The 24,018-nt window shown below is 38.3% G+C and overlaps 1 protein-coding gene and 1 pseudogene across 1 annotated transcript; one reads left to right on the top strand and one right to left on the bottom strand.

Moving 5' to 3' along the window:
• Positions 1–16,691: 16,691 nt before the first annotated feature.
• Positions 16,692–18,059, top strand: LOC125471415 (annotated as a pseudogene).
• A 149-nt stretch (positions 18,060–18,208) lies between these two features.
• LOC125471357 (serine/threonine-protein kinase STY13-like) lies at positions 18,209–22,170 on the bottom strand. Its single transcript, XM_048571683.1, has 3 exons — positions 22,013–22,170; positions 20,468–21,482; positions 18,209–18,799 (listed from the first exon to the last, which is right to left on the bottom strand). Exons 2-3 carry the CDS (start codon positions 21,379–21,381, stop codon positions 18,460–18,462), a joined length of 1,254 nt encoding a protein of 417 aa, XP_048427640.1. The 5' UTR covers positions 21,382–21,482; positions 22,013–22,170; the 3' UTR covers positions 18,209–18,459.
• Positions 22,171–24,018: the final 1,848 nt, after the last annotated feature.

Here is a 24,018-nt window from a genome sequence, read left to right as displayed (position 1 = left end):
ATCAGCAGCTTCCTCTGGTGATAACTGATAAAACTCCTGTCTCCACTAGGATGTAGGCTCCTGACCTAAAAACCAGGTAGTCGTCTCAATCCACTTATCCTCAGGGAGATTTCCCTGTCTCTGCATTAAACGGAAAGTCTTCTCAAGATGATTGACCCACCGCTCAGCTCCCTTATGTCCTTCATTACCCATAAACCTATCCAACTTCATATTATACATAGTCTCTGGGGGAGTCCTCTGGGGAGGGTGAAGCGAAGACTAAATAGCATTGGCTATAGCTTCCCCTAACTAAGCAATGTCAGGGAAACTAGACTCAGCCGAGGAATGTGACTCTACGAGACGGCATAGTTCTGACAGAAGACACCAAAATAATTAGAATATTCATAAGATATGTAGGACCGCCGAACCTAGGCTCTCATACCAAACTGACACACAACGACCAAAATCAAGATGTGTTGGCTGTCATGTGAGGGTGACATAGCCATGTGCGCAGTACAGAAATGATAATGACATAAAGATATTTGAATAACTAAGAACCAAGCTATCTAATTTACACTAACAAATATAAGTGCAAATCCCAATATTTAAGTGTGATACACCATAATCAGAGCATAGGTAGCCTAAGTACAGTCCAATAGGACAAGTACTAATTATACAATACCAAAGGTGGTCCTACATTAGTTATAATCTGTCAAAACCACCATCAATTCCTCGTAAGCCACCAACTAGCACTCCTACCTAAAACTTGGAGGGGTGCAAAACAGAAAATGTGAGTGGGCAAAAAACAAAGCTTTTCAAAACCATTTCACTTGTCAAAGGTAATAACCCCTCGCTATAAAACTTGAATAATTTCCCAGAAAATAGAATACATACGTATATCAAAACCATGCTTGAAATAGAAAAATCGACATATATGCCATGTCAAATAGCTCAGCATAAAATATGTAAGCCAGGTGATATAAATTAATGCAAATGATATGTCAGCCGAAGTCACTTAATATGACTTGTACGGCTGAATCTATGGCTCATCCATACATCCAGAGTCACCTCATATAACGTGTACGGCTCAACCAATAGCTCAACAAGCATACCTACACATGAGTCGAAACCACCTAAAGTGGTATGTACGACACGACTGGGTGTAAATAAATATGCTCAAGTGCTACGATCATGTGAAGACTATGCGAATGATCGCGGGTTACCTACGAGCCAGAACCACCTATAGTGGTCTGTACAACAGGACTGTGCACCTAACTTGGATCCAAGGTGAGCGTATAGTGCGGGAGGTGAGCATCACGTGAAGGACTGCGCCCTGACCACAGGCAGGAGCACTAACACCAGGGTACAGGTTTATGAGCTATAATACATCTCAACATAATCATGCAACTCACATCCACAATCTATAAACTCACCTGGAACTTACCTGAGCTTCCGCAACGTCAAACATAAATATATGCAACTACTAAATGCATATTCTAAATATAAACATTTGGCATGGCATTTTAAAACACAAGTCCATTTAAACACGTTGTCTGGGAAAAATACCAAGCATATATATATATATATATATATATATATACTGAAAACCAAAAGCCCACTCACTGATATGTGGAAGGGTCGTCGCACCCGAGTCTCGCTTGACTGCGGTCGTCCTCTGGAAAAGTCTCACCCATATGCGAAACAACTATTTTAACGTTATTTTTAAGCACATATACAAAACTAGGTAATCACTTCTCCTACGTTGCTCAATTGGGGTATTTGAATATACCATCGTGGCCTACTCAACCCCACGAACATCCCCATATTTTTAGAATAATTTTCTAAGTTCCCACGTGCATTCACGCGCTAGACAAGGCACAACTACACGCGCAGCCACGTGCATTCACGTGCCTGCCTGGCACATTGGACGGAATCCCAAACGGCGTTAGGGAATATTCCTTTAAATAATGGAATATACTATTAAATATACCCGACGCCATTAGTAATATTCCACCAAAGTTGACGAAATATTCCCCTTCTCCTTTCTTGGTTCGTCGGAGTCCAGCGCCGGTCACTGCTGCTATCGACGGATTTTGGAAAAATTTCAAACCTTACTATCTCATCCATTTCTCAACCAAAATTCATGAAATTTGTACCAAAATGAAGCTTAGGATGAAAGGAACACATCCTTACCACTTTTAGGACCTAAAACAAAGGAATTTGGTTGGAAAAATCTCGATAGTCTGGCCACCCCTATAACTTGACGAACTCGAGTGTCCCGACGTCCAAAACCTTCCAAAATTCTTCTATGAGCTTTCCGAAGAAGTATTAAGACTCTCTTGCATCCAAAAACTCAATGAAACATTCGCGATCACGACGGAGTAACAATGCACCTCGTCAGAGCTCCCTGGTTCTCGAGTTTTCGAAGTCCTCACATCCAACCAAAGCTATAGTTCGACTCCTGAGCTTGCAAGGAGCATGAAAATGACTTCCACAACTTTGATCCGTGAGTGATGAAGTTGTTTGAGAGAGTGACCGTACGGTTTGTATGGAAAATGGAAGAAAATCCGAGAGGGAAAGGGAGAGGTCAATGGGTGTGTGTGTAGGGTCGAGGTTTGGCCAACCAAACAAAATAAAACAAAAATCTCAAGTTCTAATTGGGTCCAACTACTTAGGAAGAAAATGAATTGGTCCAAATCCCAAGCTCATTCACATAAGACACTTAATGTTTAAGGGCAAAATTGTCTTTTCCACGCTTTCAGGAATAATACATATTATAATTCGGGACGGGTCATCACACTCGATTCATAGATCATCCTTGGAAAAATTCAATTCAATTCGAAACCATTTGCCTATTTAATTATCAAGATCAAATTTCATTGTTTCTTATTGTTGACCCTAAAAATTACAAAACCTACGCGGCGTGCAGGCCAAGCAACTAATAAGCTAACTAAGTCCTTCAGTTGAATGCCGGGAGTGCCAACTCATCGGCCAAGCTCGGCCGAGGAGTAAAATTTGTTGATGTTACGTTGAGTGCGTTGCTGACTTCTTTACCTTGCGACTACGACCGAGGAAAGAACACTCTCGATCTTCGGGTTCTAGAGCTTGAAGACAAGGCTGCTAGTTTTGCGAAGTTCACAAATCGTCGGCGCCTGATTCGGTCACCATGATTATGTTCGTAAGAGTATAAGCACGTCGAATCGACACCAGACTATACGGACATAAATATTCAAAGGTGATGTATGTCTTGATGGTGAATGTGGTTCGGCCGTCAGAATGCCGAACTCTAAAACTCACTTGTGAGTATCCAATCATAAAATCACTCGGTGTGCAGTACTCCGAACGTTGTAACTCGTAACACCTTACTTCGCCGAAAAGGCTAATAAGGTGACCTCTGCCAACAAGGATTCGAAAACCTTTCTCGGCCGAGACTTGGATAGGTAACCAGTCGGCCTCAACGCAGTGCTGTTTATCCAAACTGAAGGTGTTTCTCGGTCGACTGACTCTACGGCAATAGTGGTGAATTGAAGGTGTTCGCCGGTTGCCTTCACAGTGCTGTTTATCCAAATTGAAGGTGTGTCGGCGAGAAAAAGAAAATAAAAATCTCAAGCTGTTTGAGAGGTTTTGCGCAGGGCAATTGTGTGTTGAATTGGAGGGCCTCAATTGTTGCATGATTTCTTGTATTTATAGCACCAACTCCTTCTTGAGATCGAATTAAACTCCTATCTGGATTGGGAGTTCTTGCTTCGTTCCAACTTTGCTTTGAACAATCCTACTCCCATTAGGACTTCGAATTCACCCCCTTTTGGGGCTTTATTCATTGTTGGTCGAGAATCCTAATTGCACCAGGACTTCCTCGACCCTCTTTGCTTATCTGAACTACTCCTTCTTGTGATAGGACTCGTGTCACATCCCGGGCCGGGGTGGATCACTTCCCGGGCCCGCTCCACCACCGTAGCACGATATTGTCCGCTTTGGGCTTACCATTCCCTCACGGTTTTGTTTTTGGGAACTCACGAGCAACTTCCCAGTGGGTCACCCATAATGGGATTGCTCTAGCCCCCTTCTACTTCGGAGTTCCTACGGAACTCGAAGCCAGTGAGCTCCCAAAAGGCCTCGTGCTAGGTAGGGATGGGAATATACATTTAAGGATCACTCCCCTGGGTGATGTGGGATGTCACAACTCGACCATCCCTGCTAAATGGCCTGGAATCATCAGGCAACCCATAGTATTTTTGACACGGCTTTGGGCCGAGCACAAACCTACATTCGGCCCAACAATATTATTTTGGGCCCAAACACTTATATAACAAAGTATTCGTTCATTTGAACCCAATTAGATGCCTTAAATATTTCCGATTTGGCTAATATTTTGCAATGATGATCTATGAGGTACAACTTGAAAAATGGATAGTTTGGACCGTTAAAATTTGATGTGGTGTAGACCCCACAACTAATCCTCATTTTTATAAAAAAAAATAGAGATCCCTTCCCTTAAAGGCTTACTCTCTCTCTCTCTCTCTCTCTCTCTCTCTCTCCCTCTCTCCCTCTCTCTCTCTTTCTCTCTCTCTTTCTCTCCTTATATATATATATATATATATATATATATATATATTACTTGTAAAGGGGGATTCCCTAATCTGCTTTGTTTAAGAACCGGCCAATGTAAAGAGAATGGTAAAGAATTTTGTTTTCATGGGTTTTACTGTAAAGTGGTTTGATAGAGATGGACTCTGTTTAACTGAGAATGGCTTGATAATATTTCAATTTTTTGTGTGGTGATGTAGGGTGATAATGGAAATTAGGTGGAAAGATGGTTTTGGCTAATTTTTCTAGTGCTTGTTCCTAATTGAGATTGAAAGAGATGCTAAAAAGATATTCACTGGGATTTTTCTTGACATACGGTGATGTTTTAGTGTAGCTGACTATTTGAGATGATGATGATTGATATGTAAGGATCATATTGACTGACTAATGCCGTTTGGTAATTGGGACGTGCTAACTAGTAATTTGGCCTAAAGTTTCCTATTGTGGAACCTAAGGGAGTCAAACGGTTGGTAATGGCTAAGGCCGATAAAGAATCTAAGCTTGTTTCCTATCGTGCATAAATATGTTTTTTTGCAATGTTTTGAACATCCTTTTGTAAAACATGTTTTGCAGATTTGCAATCGACTTTGACTAAAAAATTTTGATTTAATAAATCATCATGAAATTTACTAATACATAATACTATAAATATTATTTCTTTCTTAATAGTACTATAATTACTTTGTGTTGGATTCCATACTCCTGAATGGAAACGAACAATTTGTTCAGAAGATTTAGAAGAAATAGATTGTTTGAGAATACCCATGTAACCAATTTCAGAGGCATTAGTTTCAACAATCTTGAATGAATTAGGAGTTAGAATGTCAAGATAGGGCAACGTCTTAACATGTGACTTGATCTGTTTGACTATGGAAGTATGAGTATTAGACCATGATGAGGGATTTTCTTTTAGATGATCAAACAAAGGTTTGCATTGTTGCCTAAGATGTGGATAAAATTCTGCAACATAATTTAAAGATCCTAGAATCTCTGTAATTGGGTTTTCTTAATAATTTCATATGGGAATTTATCTGCAAACTGAATTACTCTATCTATTAGCTGAATGGTTGACTGGTGGATATTGTATCCTAAAAACCTAATTTTGGTTTGCAATAACTTAATTTTAGTTGCCGAGACAACTAATCCATTTTGACTTAATTATCCTAGCAAACATATTTAAGTGTTTCCAATGTTCATCTATTGATTTGGAATAAATGAGAACATCGTCAATATAAACAATTAAGAAATGACTATATTGATTAAATATTTCATTCATGATATTCTGAAATTCACTGGGTCCATTTTTAAGACCGAATGGCATTACATTCCATTCATAATGACCAAAAAAAGTGACAAATGAGGTTTTGTTTTTATCATCCTCATGAATTTGAATCTACCAAAATCCAAACTTCATGTCGAATTTTGAGAAGATTACAGCTTGACTAAGTCTCTTCATTAAATCTCTTTTGTTAGGAATTGGATACCGTATCCATTCCAAGACTTCATTAAGAGGTTTGTAATTAATGACTAACCTAGGAGTTCCTCTTTCTAATTCAGCGTTTTTTTGGACATAAAAAGCAAGAGAAGACCAGGGTGATTTACTTTCATGATTATTCCTTTATTGAGAAGTTCTTGAATTTCTGTTTTGCAGAATTCTATGACTTCTTGGCTCATTTGAAGTGGCCTGGCATTTTTTGGTATTTTCTTTTCATCAAATTCCTTATTGTAAGGAAGTTTAACAATGTGTTGCTTTCTGTGCCAGAAAGCATTGGTAATGTCAGAACAAATTTCATTAACAAGTTTCTTTTGAAAGTTGTCAATGTTTTGTAACAAAGATTTGTTTGTTCATTGTTCTTCAATTCTTTTGTAATTAATTTCTTTTAAGAAATTATTTTGTTGTGATTTTTTGGTGACTAGATTGATGGTTTTGCTTTTTGTAATTGTCTTAATTTTTTTAAATCTATTTCCGTGTAGAGTTCAAATGTGATTGTTTTTACCTAACATTGTTGTGGTTATGCGGTTATGATGAACTCTAAAAGGATATAAGAGAGCTATGAAGGGAAGCCCTAAAATGAATGGGTCTGAAATGTTTTTTATCAAAACAAATGGTGTTTTGAAACAAACATTATCTAGGCAAACATGTGCTTTTGGGATTTCGTATTTTAATTGCATTGGGGACTGGTTTGCTGCACTAAGGATTTCTATTGATTTATGAAAATATTTAGTGGGGATTAGTCCTTCCTGAATACAATTCAAGTCCGCACATAAATCAATCAAGGCAACAGTTTCTAACTGGAAGTCTTCAATTATTATTTTTACTTTAGAATACCATTTTTGGATTCTAATTTTTTGTAATAATCCAAACACTAAGTTATGTGTTGAATTTTCTTCTGGTTTTGATTGTTGATCAAATGAAGAATTATTTTTGTTCTTCGTCTGATGGGGATTGAATGTCGTTTTTCTTAAGAAACTCATGTGTTTGAATGCTGCTGAGCTGTGAACGAAGGTATAAAATTTTCTGATTTTAGAATCTTAATTTCTTCTTTGATTTTATTGACTTCTCTTTGTAAATCCTTGACTATAATTTCCTTCTTAGTTTCACTGAACCTTTCCAGGGTTGTACTAAGACTGATTTTTGGGGTTACTTGGGGGTGACTAGTACTGGCTTCTTCTTGAGAGACTAGCTTCTTTAATTTCTTGAGATAAAATGATTTTAATTCAGGGTCGTCGATTTTACTGATTAATTCAACAAGAAGATCTTCTTGTTCTTCTTGTTTATCGAGGACTAAAATTTTGTTACAACAAGCATCTGTGCATCCTATCTTAATGTCAAGGGATGAGAGACCACTTGAGGATTGACTGGAAGAAGACGAACCTAAATCATCTTCGGATTGACTATGGTTTATGTCTCTGAGTTCTAAGACTTGGATTAACTGGGTTTTCTCTTCTTTAGAGATTTTCAACTGGTTGATTATTTTCTTGACTCTACATTTTTGCATAATAATCGAATTTGCCACACTTGTAGCAATTCCCTTTTTTTTCTTGATTTTTGGATTGGAGCTTTGCTGAGGGTTTCCTCTTCCACTTGCTCGACTTGGGTTTCTCGTAAAATTTATTTGTTTCAAAATTCTTATTTTTTAATTTGTTATGTTTCGGGTGCCTCCTACTGGAGTACTTATTTGGGTATCTATTGTAGGCTTCTGATTTTTTTCTTTTTGTTGGATGGAGCAATAGGAGATAATCTGTATTGTTCACAAAATGATCCTACTTCGTATTTGGCTATTGACTTGCCTTTGTTGACTTGTTTTGTAATTTTCATATCAATACACATTTTCAATCCTTCTTTCTGGATAATATTAATAATATTTTCATAAGTAAGGGTATGATGTGGTATGATACCTTCTTCATTAACTAAATCGTTTCTGATTTTATGGGCAAATAGATTTGGTAAACCATTAATGAATTTTTCTTTCCAAAATAGTTGATTACTATCTTCTCTAAGCAGGACTCTGGACATGAAAACATCTTTGTACCACCTAAAATTGCTTAGGGTTGGACATCTTAAGTTACTGAGTTGGTCATGAATCCTAGAGGTGACATTACTAGGTGTCCCTATGAAATGTTCTATGATAGTGAAAAGTAATGGGTTGACCGCATCTAGGACTCCCCTTCTGATGCGTTCATTGAAAATAGGTGTTCCTTCTTCATCTCTTTTGACTGCATTTTTTTATTTCATTTCATTGTTTGGTAACATGTTTTTCCCACTAGGAATGGAGCATTCCTGTAAATTCAGTGACCAAAAGGTTGACAATTTGGGTTTGACTGAGGTTATGATTGGTAATATAACTATTAACAACCATAGAGTTCATCATCCGAGACTGAGAATTGGTTTTAGATGTTTCTTTCCTCAAATTGAATATCCGGAGGTGTTGGCCTTGGATACCAATTTTTGGTAAGAGTTGTCGAGTTGACTCTTTTGTTTGTGATTCGTTTTAGTTCAAGATTTTGAAAAGCTTCTTCTACTTTTCTGATGGAATTTGTTTCACTCTCACCTTCTAAATCCCATATTGTAAAAGTTGTTTTTGGTTGAGATTCATCTGGGTGTTGTAAAACATTGACTGTTTTTTTCTTGTTTTAACTCTTGTAACATTTGATCTATTTTTGACTTATGGAGATTGTTTTCAAGGCTATTGTGCTAGATAAGGCTTCTAGGAAATTGACTGAGGGTTTTTCCTTAATTGTTGGTTTGGAATGTGAAAGTCTATCTATTTTGGTTTCTATTTTATCTAGCTGTTTTCCTATGGTGTGTAGACTCTGGTTTGTGAAATTGTTTTGTTCAATGACTGCTTGACTTCTGCATCTTCTTTGGGAAGTTTGAAAGGGGTGGCTGGGACCTGTGTGTTTGCAGTTGTAATTAAAATTGTTTCTTGTGGAGGATGACTAGAAGAGACTATGGTTTTGTCTTCTTTAACCCAGTTTTCTTTGGTGATGACTTCTAATTTCTTTTGAGACTCGTAATAGTTTTCAACGAAATCGAAGAAAAATACTTCAATTTGTGTTTTTTCATGAAATTGGTCCATTTACTGTAAATGTCCAATTTTTGTTCTTTTGTATATTTTTCCCTAAAGGTGTTTCTTCTGGGAATGTTTTCTATTGCTTCGATGTCAACATAGAGTTTCTTCCATCGGATTTTGAATGGTTTGTTTAGGACTAGCAGTTGGTGGTTGACTTGATTTTCTTCGAAATCTAATTCTGTTGGAGAGGTTTGTTCTCCTTAATTTTGGGTGTTAGGTTGGTATCGTGGATGAGTAACCTGAGAGGTTGTTTCTACTGATTTTAACTTCATGTTGATCAAATCATTAATTAATTCTTGTTGGGTAACTATTAAGCTAGTTTCTGCTGAGTTTAATTTCTTATTGACCAAGGAATTGATTAGATCTTGATCTTGACCCACCATATCGGCTAATGTGGATCCATAAAAGAATTTATATCCGGCTCTAAAGATTTGTGTGACTAGGCTAACTGATGTATGTGGACACTAGATTTTCTAGCTGAAGGGTTGAAGTTGATTTGAACTGTTCCGTCAAAATATTGTTCTATGTTATCTAGGTTGACTAAGCTATTTTGTATGCTTACTAGTTTGCTTTCATTGATCAAGCACCAATCTGAAGGTAGACTAATATCGGACCATTTGATGGTTCTAGGTATTTTGATGTTGCCATTTTCTTGATTGGTTTGTATTAAGAGTGTGGTCTCTAGAACTTTTAACTAAGGCTTGGAAATTCATGTTGGTTCTTGTAACTTTGTAGTAAACTCTAAAGATTAGAGCTAATGGTTGGACTCCTTCAAGAACTTGGTACTTGGAAGTTTTGATGTTTAATATGAGTGCTTTCAGCATGTGGGGATCTGAAAGACTTATCGTGAGATTTGGGAAACAATCAAAATGAATTGGTCCATTGTAAAGTCTTGAATCAATCATCCCAAGAATGTTATCTCTGAAGTCAGTGAATCTTGCATCTTGGAGGCATAACAAAATAAAGGTATTGAGGCCTCTTCTTGTCAAGGGCTTGACTGCTATTTGGACTAGACCTATGTGAATGTAATTGTAACCATCTTTTCTATGAGTTTTAATTTGTTTTGGTGTGAATAACTGACAAGTTTCATGTTCTTACTAAGAGCATAAGCTCTTTCAACTATTTTGACATGATGTTCACTTCTAAAATATGCTACTAACCATTTCTTTTTATAAATATTTTTACTAGAAACCTTGGGGATATTCCAATCTCCAAAGTCGACACTGTCATCTATTTGAAATTCTAATTTTTGTTTACTATGTTTGGAATTCTACTTAAGCTGGATCTAGAGCTAGTGCTGGCATTAAATTAGATCTAAATAATTTACTCATAATGCTCAAAATGCAGATTTTCAATATACAGAAATCTTATTGGCTTTACCTTCCTCACGTATTTGCTAAACTATCTCTCCACTCATGCCAATCTTATGGACTTATTGTTTGGAACACGTCTTATTGTTTGGGTTGAGAGTCAACAATCCTACTTAAAAGGTTAACAAATAAGATAAACTATAAATGAAAACTGAAAGATGAATAGAATGTAGTGATTATAAAGATGATAACTCAATTACCACTCATTTGGCTCTGATACCAAATGGGGCAAACCTAACTAATGTTGATGATGAGGGCAATAATGATGCAAATCATGTGAATTGGATGGACTAGAGATTTGATGTGGTGGATAGCCAGGATTGAATAAACCATGAAACCAACTATTATAAATGAATAAGAAAAACCGATTGAAGGAGTCATCTGTGTTTACCTTGAATTTGAGATATTCGATGAATTGACTGTGAGTCAAAATTTTATGCCATTCAAAATTAGTAGTTATGAAAATATTCGTGGTGAAAATAATGAATTCAAAATAATGATGCAATTATAATTTGAAAATAAGTTTTATTGCAAAACTTACACTGGGACTTACAATTAATATACTAATGATTGAGTCAGAAAATAAGAAATTGACATGTAAAAAGGATATTGGTGCACGCAAGCATCCTTGACGTTTGAGAATTTAAATTGTTTAAAATTTGGTTTTCTTTGAATACAGTGTGAATCCAAAGAAATTTTGACTGAGAAAAGATGTAGAAATTAACTTGGCCTCTTTTTCTTAGGAGTCCTTCTTTTATAAACCTTTAAAGGAGACTTGGATGATTGATTGCTTTACTGTTGAAGCACGGGATGGATGATGACTTGCTTTTACTGTTAATGAATAGTGAACTTGTTGGAATAACTGATGCTTTTACTGTGGAATGTGTAGATTGAAGGAAAATTTATGTCCTTACTAAGAATATGTAAAGAACATTTGAATACATAGGCAAACTATTAACAAATTAAAGTAGGCATGCATCCAAAAACAATTCATAAAACCCATGACTTTCAAAGCCTAGTATATGGTGAACCATAACTCTTTAACAACATTAAAGAGAAGAAAGGATTTAGAGAATCATTACCCTTGTAGCTCATCCTTGATTACACAAGGGATTCACCCAAGTGGAGGGCCTTCAAGTCACCTCCTTTGTTTCCTTGAGGATTTGAGGATATGTTCTCCAAAACACCAAAAGCTTGATGTCTCTAAGTCTCTACACCAAAGATTAATTGTGAAGATAAAAATGGATGACTTAGGGGAGGGGAAATTGCTAGATATCCCTCCCTAAGTGGCCGGCCTCCCTTGTTGAAAATAGAGAGAATAATTTCATCAAGAAAAACCCTTAACAAAATAAAGTTATAATTTTGAATTTATAATTCATTTCTTGTGAGTGGCAAACTTGTAATTAACACAAGTTTGGTATCCCTCACTATTAATGGCCGGCCTCTCTAAGTGTTTGGGCTAATTGCCCATTTTGTTTTAGTTGTCATACAACTTAAACATAATGGGCCTTGTGGACCAAAACACTTTTGGGCCCCTAAACCCAAAACCAACTTAGAAGTCCAATACGAACGTTTCGTATAATTAATTAACTAATTAATTAACTTTGACCATACTTCAATTAACCATTTAATTGCTTATCCATTTCATTTAATTACCTCACTTTCATCCTTACTCGGTGTACGATCCATTAGGTTCCAATTAGCGAGGCAGTGGGCGATGTTACTCTTAACTATCGATTGTGAATTTAAACCATATTTCAATTCTCCCTTAAGATTAGTGTTTGCTAATCTTTAGGGCTTCCACAAACCATGAGTGACACCTAGCAGCATGTCATGGTTACCCAAGCTAAGTAGAAGTGGTTGGAGAACCTATCCAGTTACAACTACAATGCAATACGGTCCTTCTCTAATACAATACTCTTAATCACATTGTTGAAGTGATAGTTTGTTTCATGTCTCCTATCCAATGTGATACTTTCCTATATGATTCGCTTGAATAAGATTTGGAACAAACTTCCTAAGTCATATTCATATGCTTTGGCCAAAGACTCTCGAATCATATCTTAGAGTATTCTCCTTCCACCATGGAAGGTTAGAGATCCCTTGTTGTGCATTCATATGCCTACATGACTAGATAGCTTGACCCCAACCATGTCGTGGACACTCCAAAGGAATGCCATTTGACACGATCAAAGATCAAGGACCTAACCATTAGACATCTATGATGCCTCAGGTCAAAGGACTACTTTGCATATTGTAACCATCGAGTTCTTACATGACATGTATGTTTGAACTCTCTTTTGATCATAGTTCAGTGTACTCGATTACTCTTTCGAGCACCTATGTGTTTGTCTTAGTGTCCAACACTAAATGAATTGAGACTTGTCATATCCATACTTGAGTCGACATAACACATACTAACCTTAGCGGATTGTCAATGCCCAATTGGCAACCCTATGGCTAGGAACGTTTTAGGAATGAACATAAGAGAAAGGTCTCGAAAATCTAACTTACTTAGATCACTTATCTCTTAGATCAAATACATTCCTTGGATTCCCTTATTGCTTAAACACAAGATACAATAAATAGTGATTAACAATAAGCTTTGCCCTCCATTAAACATATAAAAGTTTAATACATTAAGTATTCCAAAAAGCTATTACATCAAATGAGTGGCTTTGTGGGCATACTTCCAACATAGATGACTAAATGATTCCATGCTTTGTTGGAATTATTGATACAAATATTGTCTGAACACTTCACATGGTGACTTGGAAAGATGACTGAATTTTTACATGGCAATTGTCATGGTGTTCACATGATGACTAAATTTTCACATGACCTTATTATGCAAAAGGGTCTTGCAAATCCTAGTAGTCGACCCACTTGGCTGATTGTGTTTTTTGACTTATTGATTTGGCTGGTTGTTATGCAGATGCATCTGAAGATTCAGAGTTTGAAGCTTCTTCTTCTTCAGTGTGGAGCATCACTGCTTCTGCAAGTAATTATTGTGCTAAATCTTGGAGTTGAGTGGCTTTATTCTTCTTTGAGCCTGACAATTTGGGAGACTTGACTGTTCCTTTAAAGGATGAGGATGGACTAATGTCCGATAATGATTAAGTTGGAATAGCTGGCATACTGGCTGCGCTGACGCAACTGAAGGAGGAGTAATGAGAAATTTAGAGAGAACCAGACTGATGACCCTCTAATGGTTGAATTTATCCCACCACTTGACTGATCTAACTCTGTTGACTTCATCGGTTTCAAATTCATAATTCCACTTCAAGATCCACGGGACTTTGTATTTGACCATGAATATTAGGAGAAGTGTAATTCTGTAGTTGAATCTGCTTCTATCAAATTTTTATTGAAAATTGGCAGAGAGTACCTGCATAAGTTCTTCTGGTAGGAGACTAGCTGTTGGGCCATGGGTTGACCACCATTTTGGGAACCATGCAGGAAAGTTCAACCTAAAACTCTTGTCAAAATTAATGAACCATGAATGACTGAAATCTTCTGTCTGATGGAGAAAGATGTTGGCCCAAGCATTGATGTAATCAAAATAATTATAATGATTATTGGATATTTGGACATATTGAGTGTGAAGTGTGTATGTATGTATGTATGTATATATGTATGTATGTATGTATGTATCTTTGTGTGTGTGTGTAATCTCTACGCGCCTAATGCGTACGCGCCTAAAGCGTACTTTGGATGCCATAAAATAATTTGTGAAGAAAATGTACCTATTTATAGTGTACAAAAGTCGGCTAATGTAGCATGAGGTGCCAACTATAGCATGAGGTGCCAACTATTACATGCAATTAACAGGAGTTGTCAATAATTTGCATGTAATCAGCCTAACACATCAAGCCTCATCCTCCAACTCATGCAAACAAGAGTCCACGTTTCATCTAGCTAACGACACTAATCAACCTAGGAAAAGTAGTAGCCAAGTAAACTTGTCAACCAAATAAAAATAATATAATAATACAATACATACATATAAATACGTAGGTATATGTATATGTATACATGCTAAATACAAGGTCTTACATTAAGCTTTTGGGCTTGACCTTTCAATGCCCATTTGCACCCCGAGGCCCAAAACTAATACGAGGTTTAAAATGAATTTTTTCGTTTGATTAATTAACATGTTAATTAATCTTAATCATAAACAATTAAACTATTTAATTGTTCATACTCATCTTCGCAGTATCCTTCAAATGTTACCTTACACGGTGTGCAATCCATTAGGTTCCTTTTAGCGAGGTATTGGGCGATTAGAACTCTTAGTAATCGATTGTGAATTGAAACTTACTTTCAATTCTCCCTTTAGTGATTATACATCTTCAGGGTTTCCACAACTCATGAGTGACATATAGCAGTATGTCATGGCTACCTAAGCTAATAAGAAGAGGTTGGAGAACCTATTCAGTTTGGGATTACAAATGCAATACGGTATTTCTCTAGTACAATACTGTTGATCACATTGTTAGGTTTGATAGTTGATTCATGTCTTCTATCCATTGTGATTCACTTGTCTATATGATTGCCTTGAATGTGATTTTGAATGACTTCTTAAGTCTCATTCATACTCTAGCCATAGATTCTTAATAGTTGGAAGGTTAGAGATCCCTTGTTACGCATTCATTTGCCTCCATGGCTAAGCAACTTAACCCCAACTATGTCATGGATAGCCTCTAATGAAATACCATTGACACAGTCAAAGATCAAGGACCTAACCACAAGACAACTGTGATGCCTTAAGTGAAAGGACTGATTTGCATTATCCCAACCATGAGTTCTCATGTGACATGAGTATGAGAACTCGTTATTGATCACATTCAGCGGACTCATTCTCTATTAACCTACATACTTGTCTTGGTGTCAATCACACCAACACTCGAGACCAGTCACTCTCCCGGAGTGAAGACATAGCATGTATTGATCTTAACGGATTGTCAATGCCCAATTCGCAATCCTATGATCAGGAAAGTTTAGGATATTTGTACAAAAAAAAAATTTAACTTATTTAGATCACATTCTCCTAATTACATATCCCTTGGACTAATTGTTCAAGCGTATAACATTTAATGAGACCGTTTTAAACAATAATTTTTGCCCTTATATTAAACTAGTTTAGTTCAACTTGTGAAATGTCTGTAAAGTATCATCTTATGATTGGGTTTAGGGCACATTTCCAACATAATTTTCCCAATCAAATTAGGCCCCTAAGGGTGGAAAGGCCAGGGAGTACGCACGTCTTGCAGCAAAGTCGGAGGCTTGTGAATTAAGTTCCCATGAATTTGGCAGACATGACACCTTTTAACCATATTGTGCATGTCTTCCTCCATGGTAGGCTAGTAGTACCCTAGACTTAGCAGCTGCTTGTGTAGCATATTTCTTCCTTGATGCTCTCCATATTCTCCAGCGTGCACTTCTTGCATGACTTGTAATGACTCAAATGGCCCTAGGCATCTCAGTGGTTCCCATCGAATCCCTTGCATTATAGTGTTGCCCTATCTAGAAGTATATTGTGACTGTTCCCTTTAGCCTGCGTGCTTCTTTGGCATTGTTTGGTAGTGTCCCGTCGACGAAGAAAATTAGGTACGGGAAAAAATTGTCTGAGATAGAAACCGTGAATGCCTCCCTTGCGGAAAACATCTTGCTGCACACCTTGGACATTTGGCTTGGATGTATATGGCTTACTGCTTCATTTTCGGCCAATAATATCCTTTCCCTTGTAACCGCCGATAGACATTCACCACTTGATTAACTCCACATGTGGCATCATGAATTTCCTGCAACCGCCCATGTGCTTCCTCCGGTCCAACGACTCCAACGCATCGAGTCAACATTCCTCCAGGTAGACGCCTATAAGCGTTCAGGCAACATTAATGTAATCCCTCAAATGCTTGATGCCGAGCTCGCCGCTTGGCATGGAAACTCCTGTCTGACGGTTTCCATTTAGTCATCATCCTTCGATGTTCTGCAGGGGAAACTGCATCACTGGTTGGGGCTTCCTTTCTGATTACAGCAATGTTGGATTGCTCCTCAACAAAAGTGAGCCTAGAACTGAGCGTGGCCAAGGCATCTGCATACATGTTGGTTGTGTTGGTGATGTGCTCCAACACAACTTGCTCGAAGCTTGCCATGAATTTTTCTGCCAAGGTCCGGCATGTGCCAGAGTTCAGTGGAAAGCCATGTGTTCTATGTCAGCTACATCTATGGAGAGAAAGAATACTTGGCAAGACAAGGAAGGAAAGAAAAGCGGGCATGCAAGAAGCCTCAAATGGTGGCTAACATCAACAAACCCTTCCCAACCGGGTCCAACATTCGGATGTTTTTTTATTGGGATTTGGAAGATGTCCACTCCTCTCACGACAACGCTTTGGTGATCAAGGTTCAAATCTTCAACGCAATGGTCAGTTGCATCTTTGTAGACGACGGCTCCGGATATGTTGATGTTCAATGTAATTGATTAGTTTTGAAATGTCCTTGTTTCATTTTATGTTGGCTTGTGCGTGAGCCACCAAATTAATCAAAGATCTCAAAGGAGTTCATTGAATTAGTGAGAAATTCGGGCAACTTCAACGATGCTGCCATTGATTTTCAAAAGTGAGTGCCCAAGGGTTCCAGCATAGGCGAAGAGACATACATCCCCTGATTTGTGTACCGCCCTGATTACAAGATAAAGCTAAAAGATGGAGAGAAGAGGCAGCTATGGCTATGTTTGGGGCCATAAATGACCTTTTCGAAGCCACCATAGTCCGGGCAAAGGACATTAGGATCCTGGTGGTGAACTGTGGAGTTCTAAATGCGACTCCATCGCTGTCATCCACAGTGACAAACATTTCAAGCTGAGGCCTAACGTTCAGAGCTTTAACCTTTTTGGAATGGGTTGTGCATCCTGGCACATATGCACTGGTGGTTAGCACAGAGGCTGTGTGCTATACATGGTACAAGGGCAATGATTTTGATATGCTCCTTCCTAATTGTTTCTTTCGAATAGGGGCTGCCTCCATTCTGCTCTCTAGCTCCGATGGTGTGCCAAATATGTACCCAAGCAGGTCTAGACTCGTTGATTCATTTGCATATTAAGATTTAAATGATTTGATCTTAACACATAATGTGGCGGCCGATCAATCAATTACAAGCCTTACTTTCCCGACTACAAGCTCGCCTTCGAGCACGCGTGCATATTAGCGACCAGCAAGAAGGTGCTCGACAAAATACAGACCTAGAGCTTACGGAGGAGTACATGGAGGCATCCGGGAAAACCCTGGAGCGATTTGGAAACACTTCCAGTAGTAGCGTTTGGTATGAACTCACTTAGAGGCAACTTGAAAAATCAAGAGGGGCGATTGGGTTTGGCAGCTCGCCTTCGGCTCAGGGTTCAAGTGTAACAGCGTCGTCTGGAAAGCTCTTAACAATGTTGGGACGCCCAAGCAGAGTCCATGGCTTGATGGCAGCAAGTTGACAAAGAAGAGAAGATGATATTGTTTCTAGTTGTTCTATTAGCTTAGCTCCCAGAAGTTTAAATTACTCAGCTTGATAAGATGATGCGCACAGCGCAAATAAACGTGTTAGGGCTGAGTGGCCGGGCTCGACCTGAGCGGAACTGCGATGCGTCTGGAAACATTAATTGATATGAACCTGGGGATGCAATGCATGCCATAATCATACACATCATCAGATTCAATTCTCCTCTTCTATTACTCACTCTTCAGCGTCAGAAATTCAACCAAATAGAAACCACAAAACCAAAATATTTTTTCGACACCAATTCTTTATTTATCTTAACAAAGAAATGAAACCTAATAAATACACAAGGCTTCCAATATGATTACCTTCTCTCTCTTACCTCTTTTTCTCCTTTCCGTTTCCTTTTTCCTCTGTTATCTTGTTATTCATACCTGTTTTCCTTTCCAATCGTTCTTCTGGGATCAGTCCGCTGTCATTGGTTGGGTAATGCAACACCTGAACCGAGCCTTCCGAACAGTCGTCATGATCTCAGTCTCTGCATGCTCGAGCATTCTCACAACATCAGTGAAGGGTGGCCGGACATCAGGGTTTGCATCCCAACATCTCGTCATGATCTCACAAAGAACAGGTAAGCAGTCATTCGGAATGATAGGGCGGACACCCTTATTCACAACCGCAAATGCTGCCTGTACCGCTGTCATGTTCTGGAATGGAAGCATCCCTGTTATAAGTTCCCAAAGAACTATCCCAAAGCTATAAACGTCAACTTTCTGTGTGTAATGCCTGTGCTGGATCATCTCCCTGCACACAGCCAAACGATCAAACAACGCAATTAAGTAGCCCACACCAAAACACTTATAGGTGCATCCAGGCCAACAATGTAATCAGTGATGCAATCGTACCTATAGTTCAGATGATACACTTTAAGGGCATACAACAAGCCAAACAAAGAAAAAAATGAAGTAGAAAGTTAATGCATGCTAGTTCTATAGACACCAATGGCTACCACCAACGTTTTCAAATAGGAGACGCTTTTAGCCTGCAGGCCAATGACTTATCAATTAAAATATGTAGGTAACAAAATTATTAGAAGTGAAAAAGATTATAAGAATAAAGCATTATGGAATTCGACATCAATTGTAGATTATATGCAAACACAAGACAAGTTGGAGCACGTGGTCTACCTTCAGATTCTAAAATCAATATATAATATTTCACACGGTGCATCACATATTATCCAATAGACTCCAGAGTTGAATTACTTTTCCGACATCTGCGTATAGGCTACAGAGTCAAATTACTAAAACCATGCCCCAATATTATTCTTCCTTGTTCTGGAACCAAATAATGGTTCAATTTCCATTGATAACAGACAGCAATGAATCATGGGCTGAGTGAAATTCTCTTGGTTATTATTAAGGTATGTTCCTTACAAACATTCCAAAAATAGTTCAATGCTGATTTTACTCATTTGGACAAATACTCTCTAATATAAGTAAATTCAAGAGCAACATAGACATAGACAGAACTAAATCTCAACAAATACAAGCAAAGTATTAACCATTCATCCACCACCAAGGGAAGGAAAGAGTGGACACACTTGTGACTTTTCTTGTTTCATGCAACAGGGAATAGTAAATATACAGTAACCAAAAAGGGATAACCCTTTGTGGGGGTAAATCAAATAAATTACCGAAATTGTCAAACTACAGTACTGTGTTCTTTTTAAGTATGGAAAAAAACAGATTATCCTCATAATTAAGATCTGCAACGTATAAGAGGCTAAGGTTAGTTGGGGGAATGACAAAACGGTAGACACCGAATGAACCCCTCATTATCATAGGGTATAAGAGCAATACCAACATGATAGATGAATATATGAAAATTTCCATCTGCTTAGATTTTTTTTTTCCTTTTTCTAGAATTTACAGGGAAAACTACTCATACCACCAATTGGATTTGAAACTGAAACTACATCATGATGTGAGGAGAGTTCCTAGGATCCTAGCACGATTTTCGTAGACAAAACCATTTCAGTCAATGATACAAACGTTGTAGGTAAATCTTTTTGCATGAAGTTTTTTGATTTGCTTTACAACACATGCTTTGTTTCTCAGACCGGAAAATTGATAAAATAAAGTTCGACACAAAATCAGATACAGGGTACATGTCTACAACAAGCAACGACAAAATAACAAAGCAGAGAGGACATGAAATATTAGTAACGGAAAGTTAATGCACATTTATATCTGCAAAAAAGCAAGTATACATAGCTGTAAGAAATTCATACAACTCTCACATACTGCAATAAAACCTGTCTATGAAAGACCAGACTTAGAATTGAGAATTCAAAAGAAGATGCTAAAGCCTATAAAGCCATGAAATGAGCCCACAGATAAAATAAAGAAGATGAGGCCAATGATAGCAACAATGGATAACATATTTTAGCTAATGAGTTAGAAGTCTTACGGCGCCATCCAGCGGTATGTCCCAGTCTCCGGAGTCATTCCTTCTGTCTGCACCTCAATACGGGCAACTCCAAAATCAGCAATTTTTATAGATTTGTCTGAAGAAATCAACAGGTTGTCAGATTTCAAGTCCCTGTGAATCAGACCAAGCCCATGAACATATGCAAACCCCCTCGCAACATCCAAAGCTTGTTTGACAGCTAATTTCAATGGAACTGATCGGCTATGCCGCTTCGCCAAGAACTGCCGAACTGAACCCCCCTTAGCATACTCAGTTACGATGCACCAAACCATTGGTTTACGGCAGGCACCAATGAAACGAACTATGTTTGGATGCTTTAATGTAGCCAGCATCTTGACTTCTTGTTGAAACTGCTGCTCCATCACCTGAGCCTTTTCTGGGTCATTTACCGGACTCTCCAAAAGTTTGATGGCAACATCTTCACCATTGTAGGTACCTCTATATAGCTTCCCAAAAGCACCTTGTGCAAAAGCTTCACCCATGTTTAGCTTTCTTAAGTCAATTGTCCACTCCTCATAATTCTCAAGCCCCTCCGTCAAGGAATGGCTGTCCAGTAGAGCTTGGGCAAGCTGATCATTACTCAGAGCATGTGTGACTCTTCCTCGGTGGTTAACACTATGTTGCACAGAGTAGTTGTCATTTGCACGTCGCCGCAGCCCTTGGTGGTTCAAGATGCGAGTGTGCGAATCATTAGTATTTGAACCAACACTGCTGTTGTCTATAGACATGGCTACAGAGCCTCCATCGTTGCTCGTTTGCATACTGTCGATGGACATGTTGGTACCTTCACCCTCATGGAGTTTGAGGTAGAAGCCTTGCGACAAATTGTCATAGTTAATATCATGGTTATTTAGACCAATAATTCCAGTGAATTTGGCACCGCCCTCCATCATTTTCTTCTCAGAGAAAAACGAATTCCTCAAAGTTGCCCTACTTGTTCCGCATACAAAATATCAAATTTCTAACGGAATACCACCTTCTCTCTTTCGAAACCCTGAAACCAAATCGACCAACAGAAAATAGTAAGTAGACAGTTCTCCAAGTTGAATCAAACGTGGAGCAAAGAGACCATCCTAGGGTTTTGTTTTGGAAGTAGAAATGCAGAATTCTATGATGATTACTGTAATTCCCAATTCAATATCATATATGCGTGTGTGTGTGTGTGGGGAAACTGCAGAAGACAGGACAGTATTCCCTGGGACTAAGCATCTAATAAGGATAAAATCCCGATATTTAAGGGGACCAGGAATGGTATGTTTTAGGTTGATTAACACCACAAAATCAACTCAATCAAGAAAATATTAATGAAAATTAACTTATTCTTAAGAAAAATACGCCAACAAATGCGAAATCAAACAATCAATTTAAAGAAAGAATCTGAACAAAATCGCCATATCATTCCAACGACAAGGAGTGAGAGGAAATCACAGAGATGAAGAGTATTTAAGAAAATGGGGAAGTGATTCAGAAGCTGGGTAATTAGGTAATTCCATTGATGGAAGATGAGCAAAGACAAACACGTACCTCAATCAATAAAAAACGAGGGCAGCAGTCGGATTGAGGAAGATCAAATGGAATCGAGCACGCAGGAAGCAAAAGACCTCTTCTTCTTCCCAGTCTCCCAAGTCGTCCTTTCTTCTCCCTCTCACTTCCTTTTTTTCTATTTTTCAATAATAATGTTTTTTTTTCTTTTCTTTATTTTTTCTTTTCTTTTTATTCTTTTTTTTTTTAACATTTTATTACAAGATGGGTCGGCTTGCGTGTGAGGCCCCACCTCCCCCCCCCCCTTCTTTTTCCTTCTTTCCTTTTCGTGCATGTAACATACTTTCTTCAATACGTTATGTATCTCCATTCCTATAAAAACTACTAAAAAAAATCAATACAATAGCTGATGGCTAATATAGGTCATAAATATGAGGGTTTTTATCACAAATAGTTATTGAAATTGACTCATTCAATCAAGATGATCTCTGAAGTTAAAAATCAATCAATGTCATCCTTGAAATTGGGTGGTGTAAGTCAATGTTGTCATTCTATTTGAATTCCATTAGAAAATATGTTAGTGTGCTAATGTGGCACACTGTAGGGCACCACTTCAATATTATGATGCCATGTAGATTAGATAAAAGTTTATTTTTAATTAAAAATAAATAAATTTGTTTCAAAAATTAAAAATAAAAAGTCGTCAGCTTCGTTAGCAACCTCCTGCCAGTCCTTCTGGCAAAGATTCTAGTAGTTGAGCTTAAGGTAACGGTAACTCCCAGCATCGAGAAGAATCGACGTGGTGTCCTCACTCCAGTTATCTTAGCGGACGGAGAGATGGTTGGAGGAGGGTGGGGGAGGTGGTGGTCGCAGCATTGAACAACATCGTTTAGAGGTCCATTAGGTTGCCCATTTGGAATAGTGGGTTTTGGGTGTGGGAAAATTGGGGAGTGGGTGGGAATAGAGAGAGGGTGGGTTTTGTTAGGGAGTAAAGGGGTCGCCTCAATGGAAGGATGTCACATCCCGGGCTAGACTCCACCGTAGCACGATATTGTCCGCTTTGGCACCACACCCTCACAGTTTTGTTTATAGGAACTCACATGAGAACTTCCCAGTGGGTCATCCATCCTAGGATTGCTCTCGTGCGAACTCGCTTAACTTCGGAGTTTCAATGGAACCCGAAGCCAGTGAGCTCCCAAAAGGCCTCGTGCTAGGTAGAGATGGGAATATACATATAAGGTTTACATGATCCACTCCCCTGGGCGATGTGGGATGTTACAAAGGAGAGGGTCGGCCGCATAAGACATGAGTGTATGAGGGAGGTGGCCGGGATGAGCCCGTGAGGCTTTGTTGTCAGTCATTAAAGTTTTAGTGGCTTAGATGGATTGAAACGGTCAACAACAATGGCATCAATTAATAAAGAGAGACTAAAATTCTTATGCTTGGTGTCGATGCAAATTTCCGCCGTCTTCAGTCTTGACGAAAAATGCACCTGCAAAACAATCAACACCTTTGATCAGAGACCTAAGCCTCACGCGCCCACGAGGTGGGGGGGGTTAGATCAACGGATCTCCAATGCCTAAGTCAGTTTCTCTGATAGAGTAAAGTGTTTAGGGCTTTTTTAGGGTTGCCAAAGCCCTGAAAATTTGGTAGAATATGGGATATTTATAGGGATAGGTTCAGCCATATAGTGTTTAATGGAGAGATATTATCTAAATATTCCCAAGATATTTAATAGAGATAATATCTTGAGATAATGGGGTAATTATCCCTAATTGATTTAAATTAGGATTACTTACTTGATTGGAGTCAATCTTCAATTAGGAATGTATTAAAGATAAGGATTTGGGTAATTAATCCTTATCTTTAATTCTTTGCAAGGGCAGGTAAGTTATGGGCAGTTGTATTCAGCTACTGGGATCCCCAGGGATGTGAATTGCGCGTGGGAGCATCTAAGAAGTCTGCTCATTTATTAAGGGCAATCTTGTCGCCTCTAGAATTTTTGGGATTCTTTTAGGCTCCACAAATGCCCCCACACCTACTGTGTT

The sequence above is a fragment of a genome, unplaced genomic scaffold (genome assembly GCF_019419815.1).
Source record: "Pyrus x bretschneideri cultivar Hongxiangsu unplaced genomic scaffold, Pyrus_bretschneideri_v1 Contig107, whole genome shotgun sequence".
NCBI classification, from domain to species: Eukaryota; Viridiplantae; Streptophyta; class Magnoliopsida; order Rosales; family Rosaceae; genus Pyrus; species Pyrus x bretschneideri.
The sequence above is the reverse complement of the archived record's forward strand: the minus strand, read 5'-3'. Positions and strand labels throughout refer to the sequence as shown.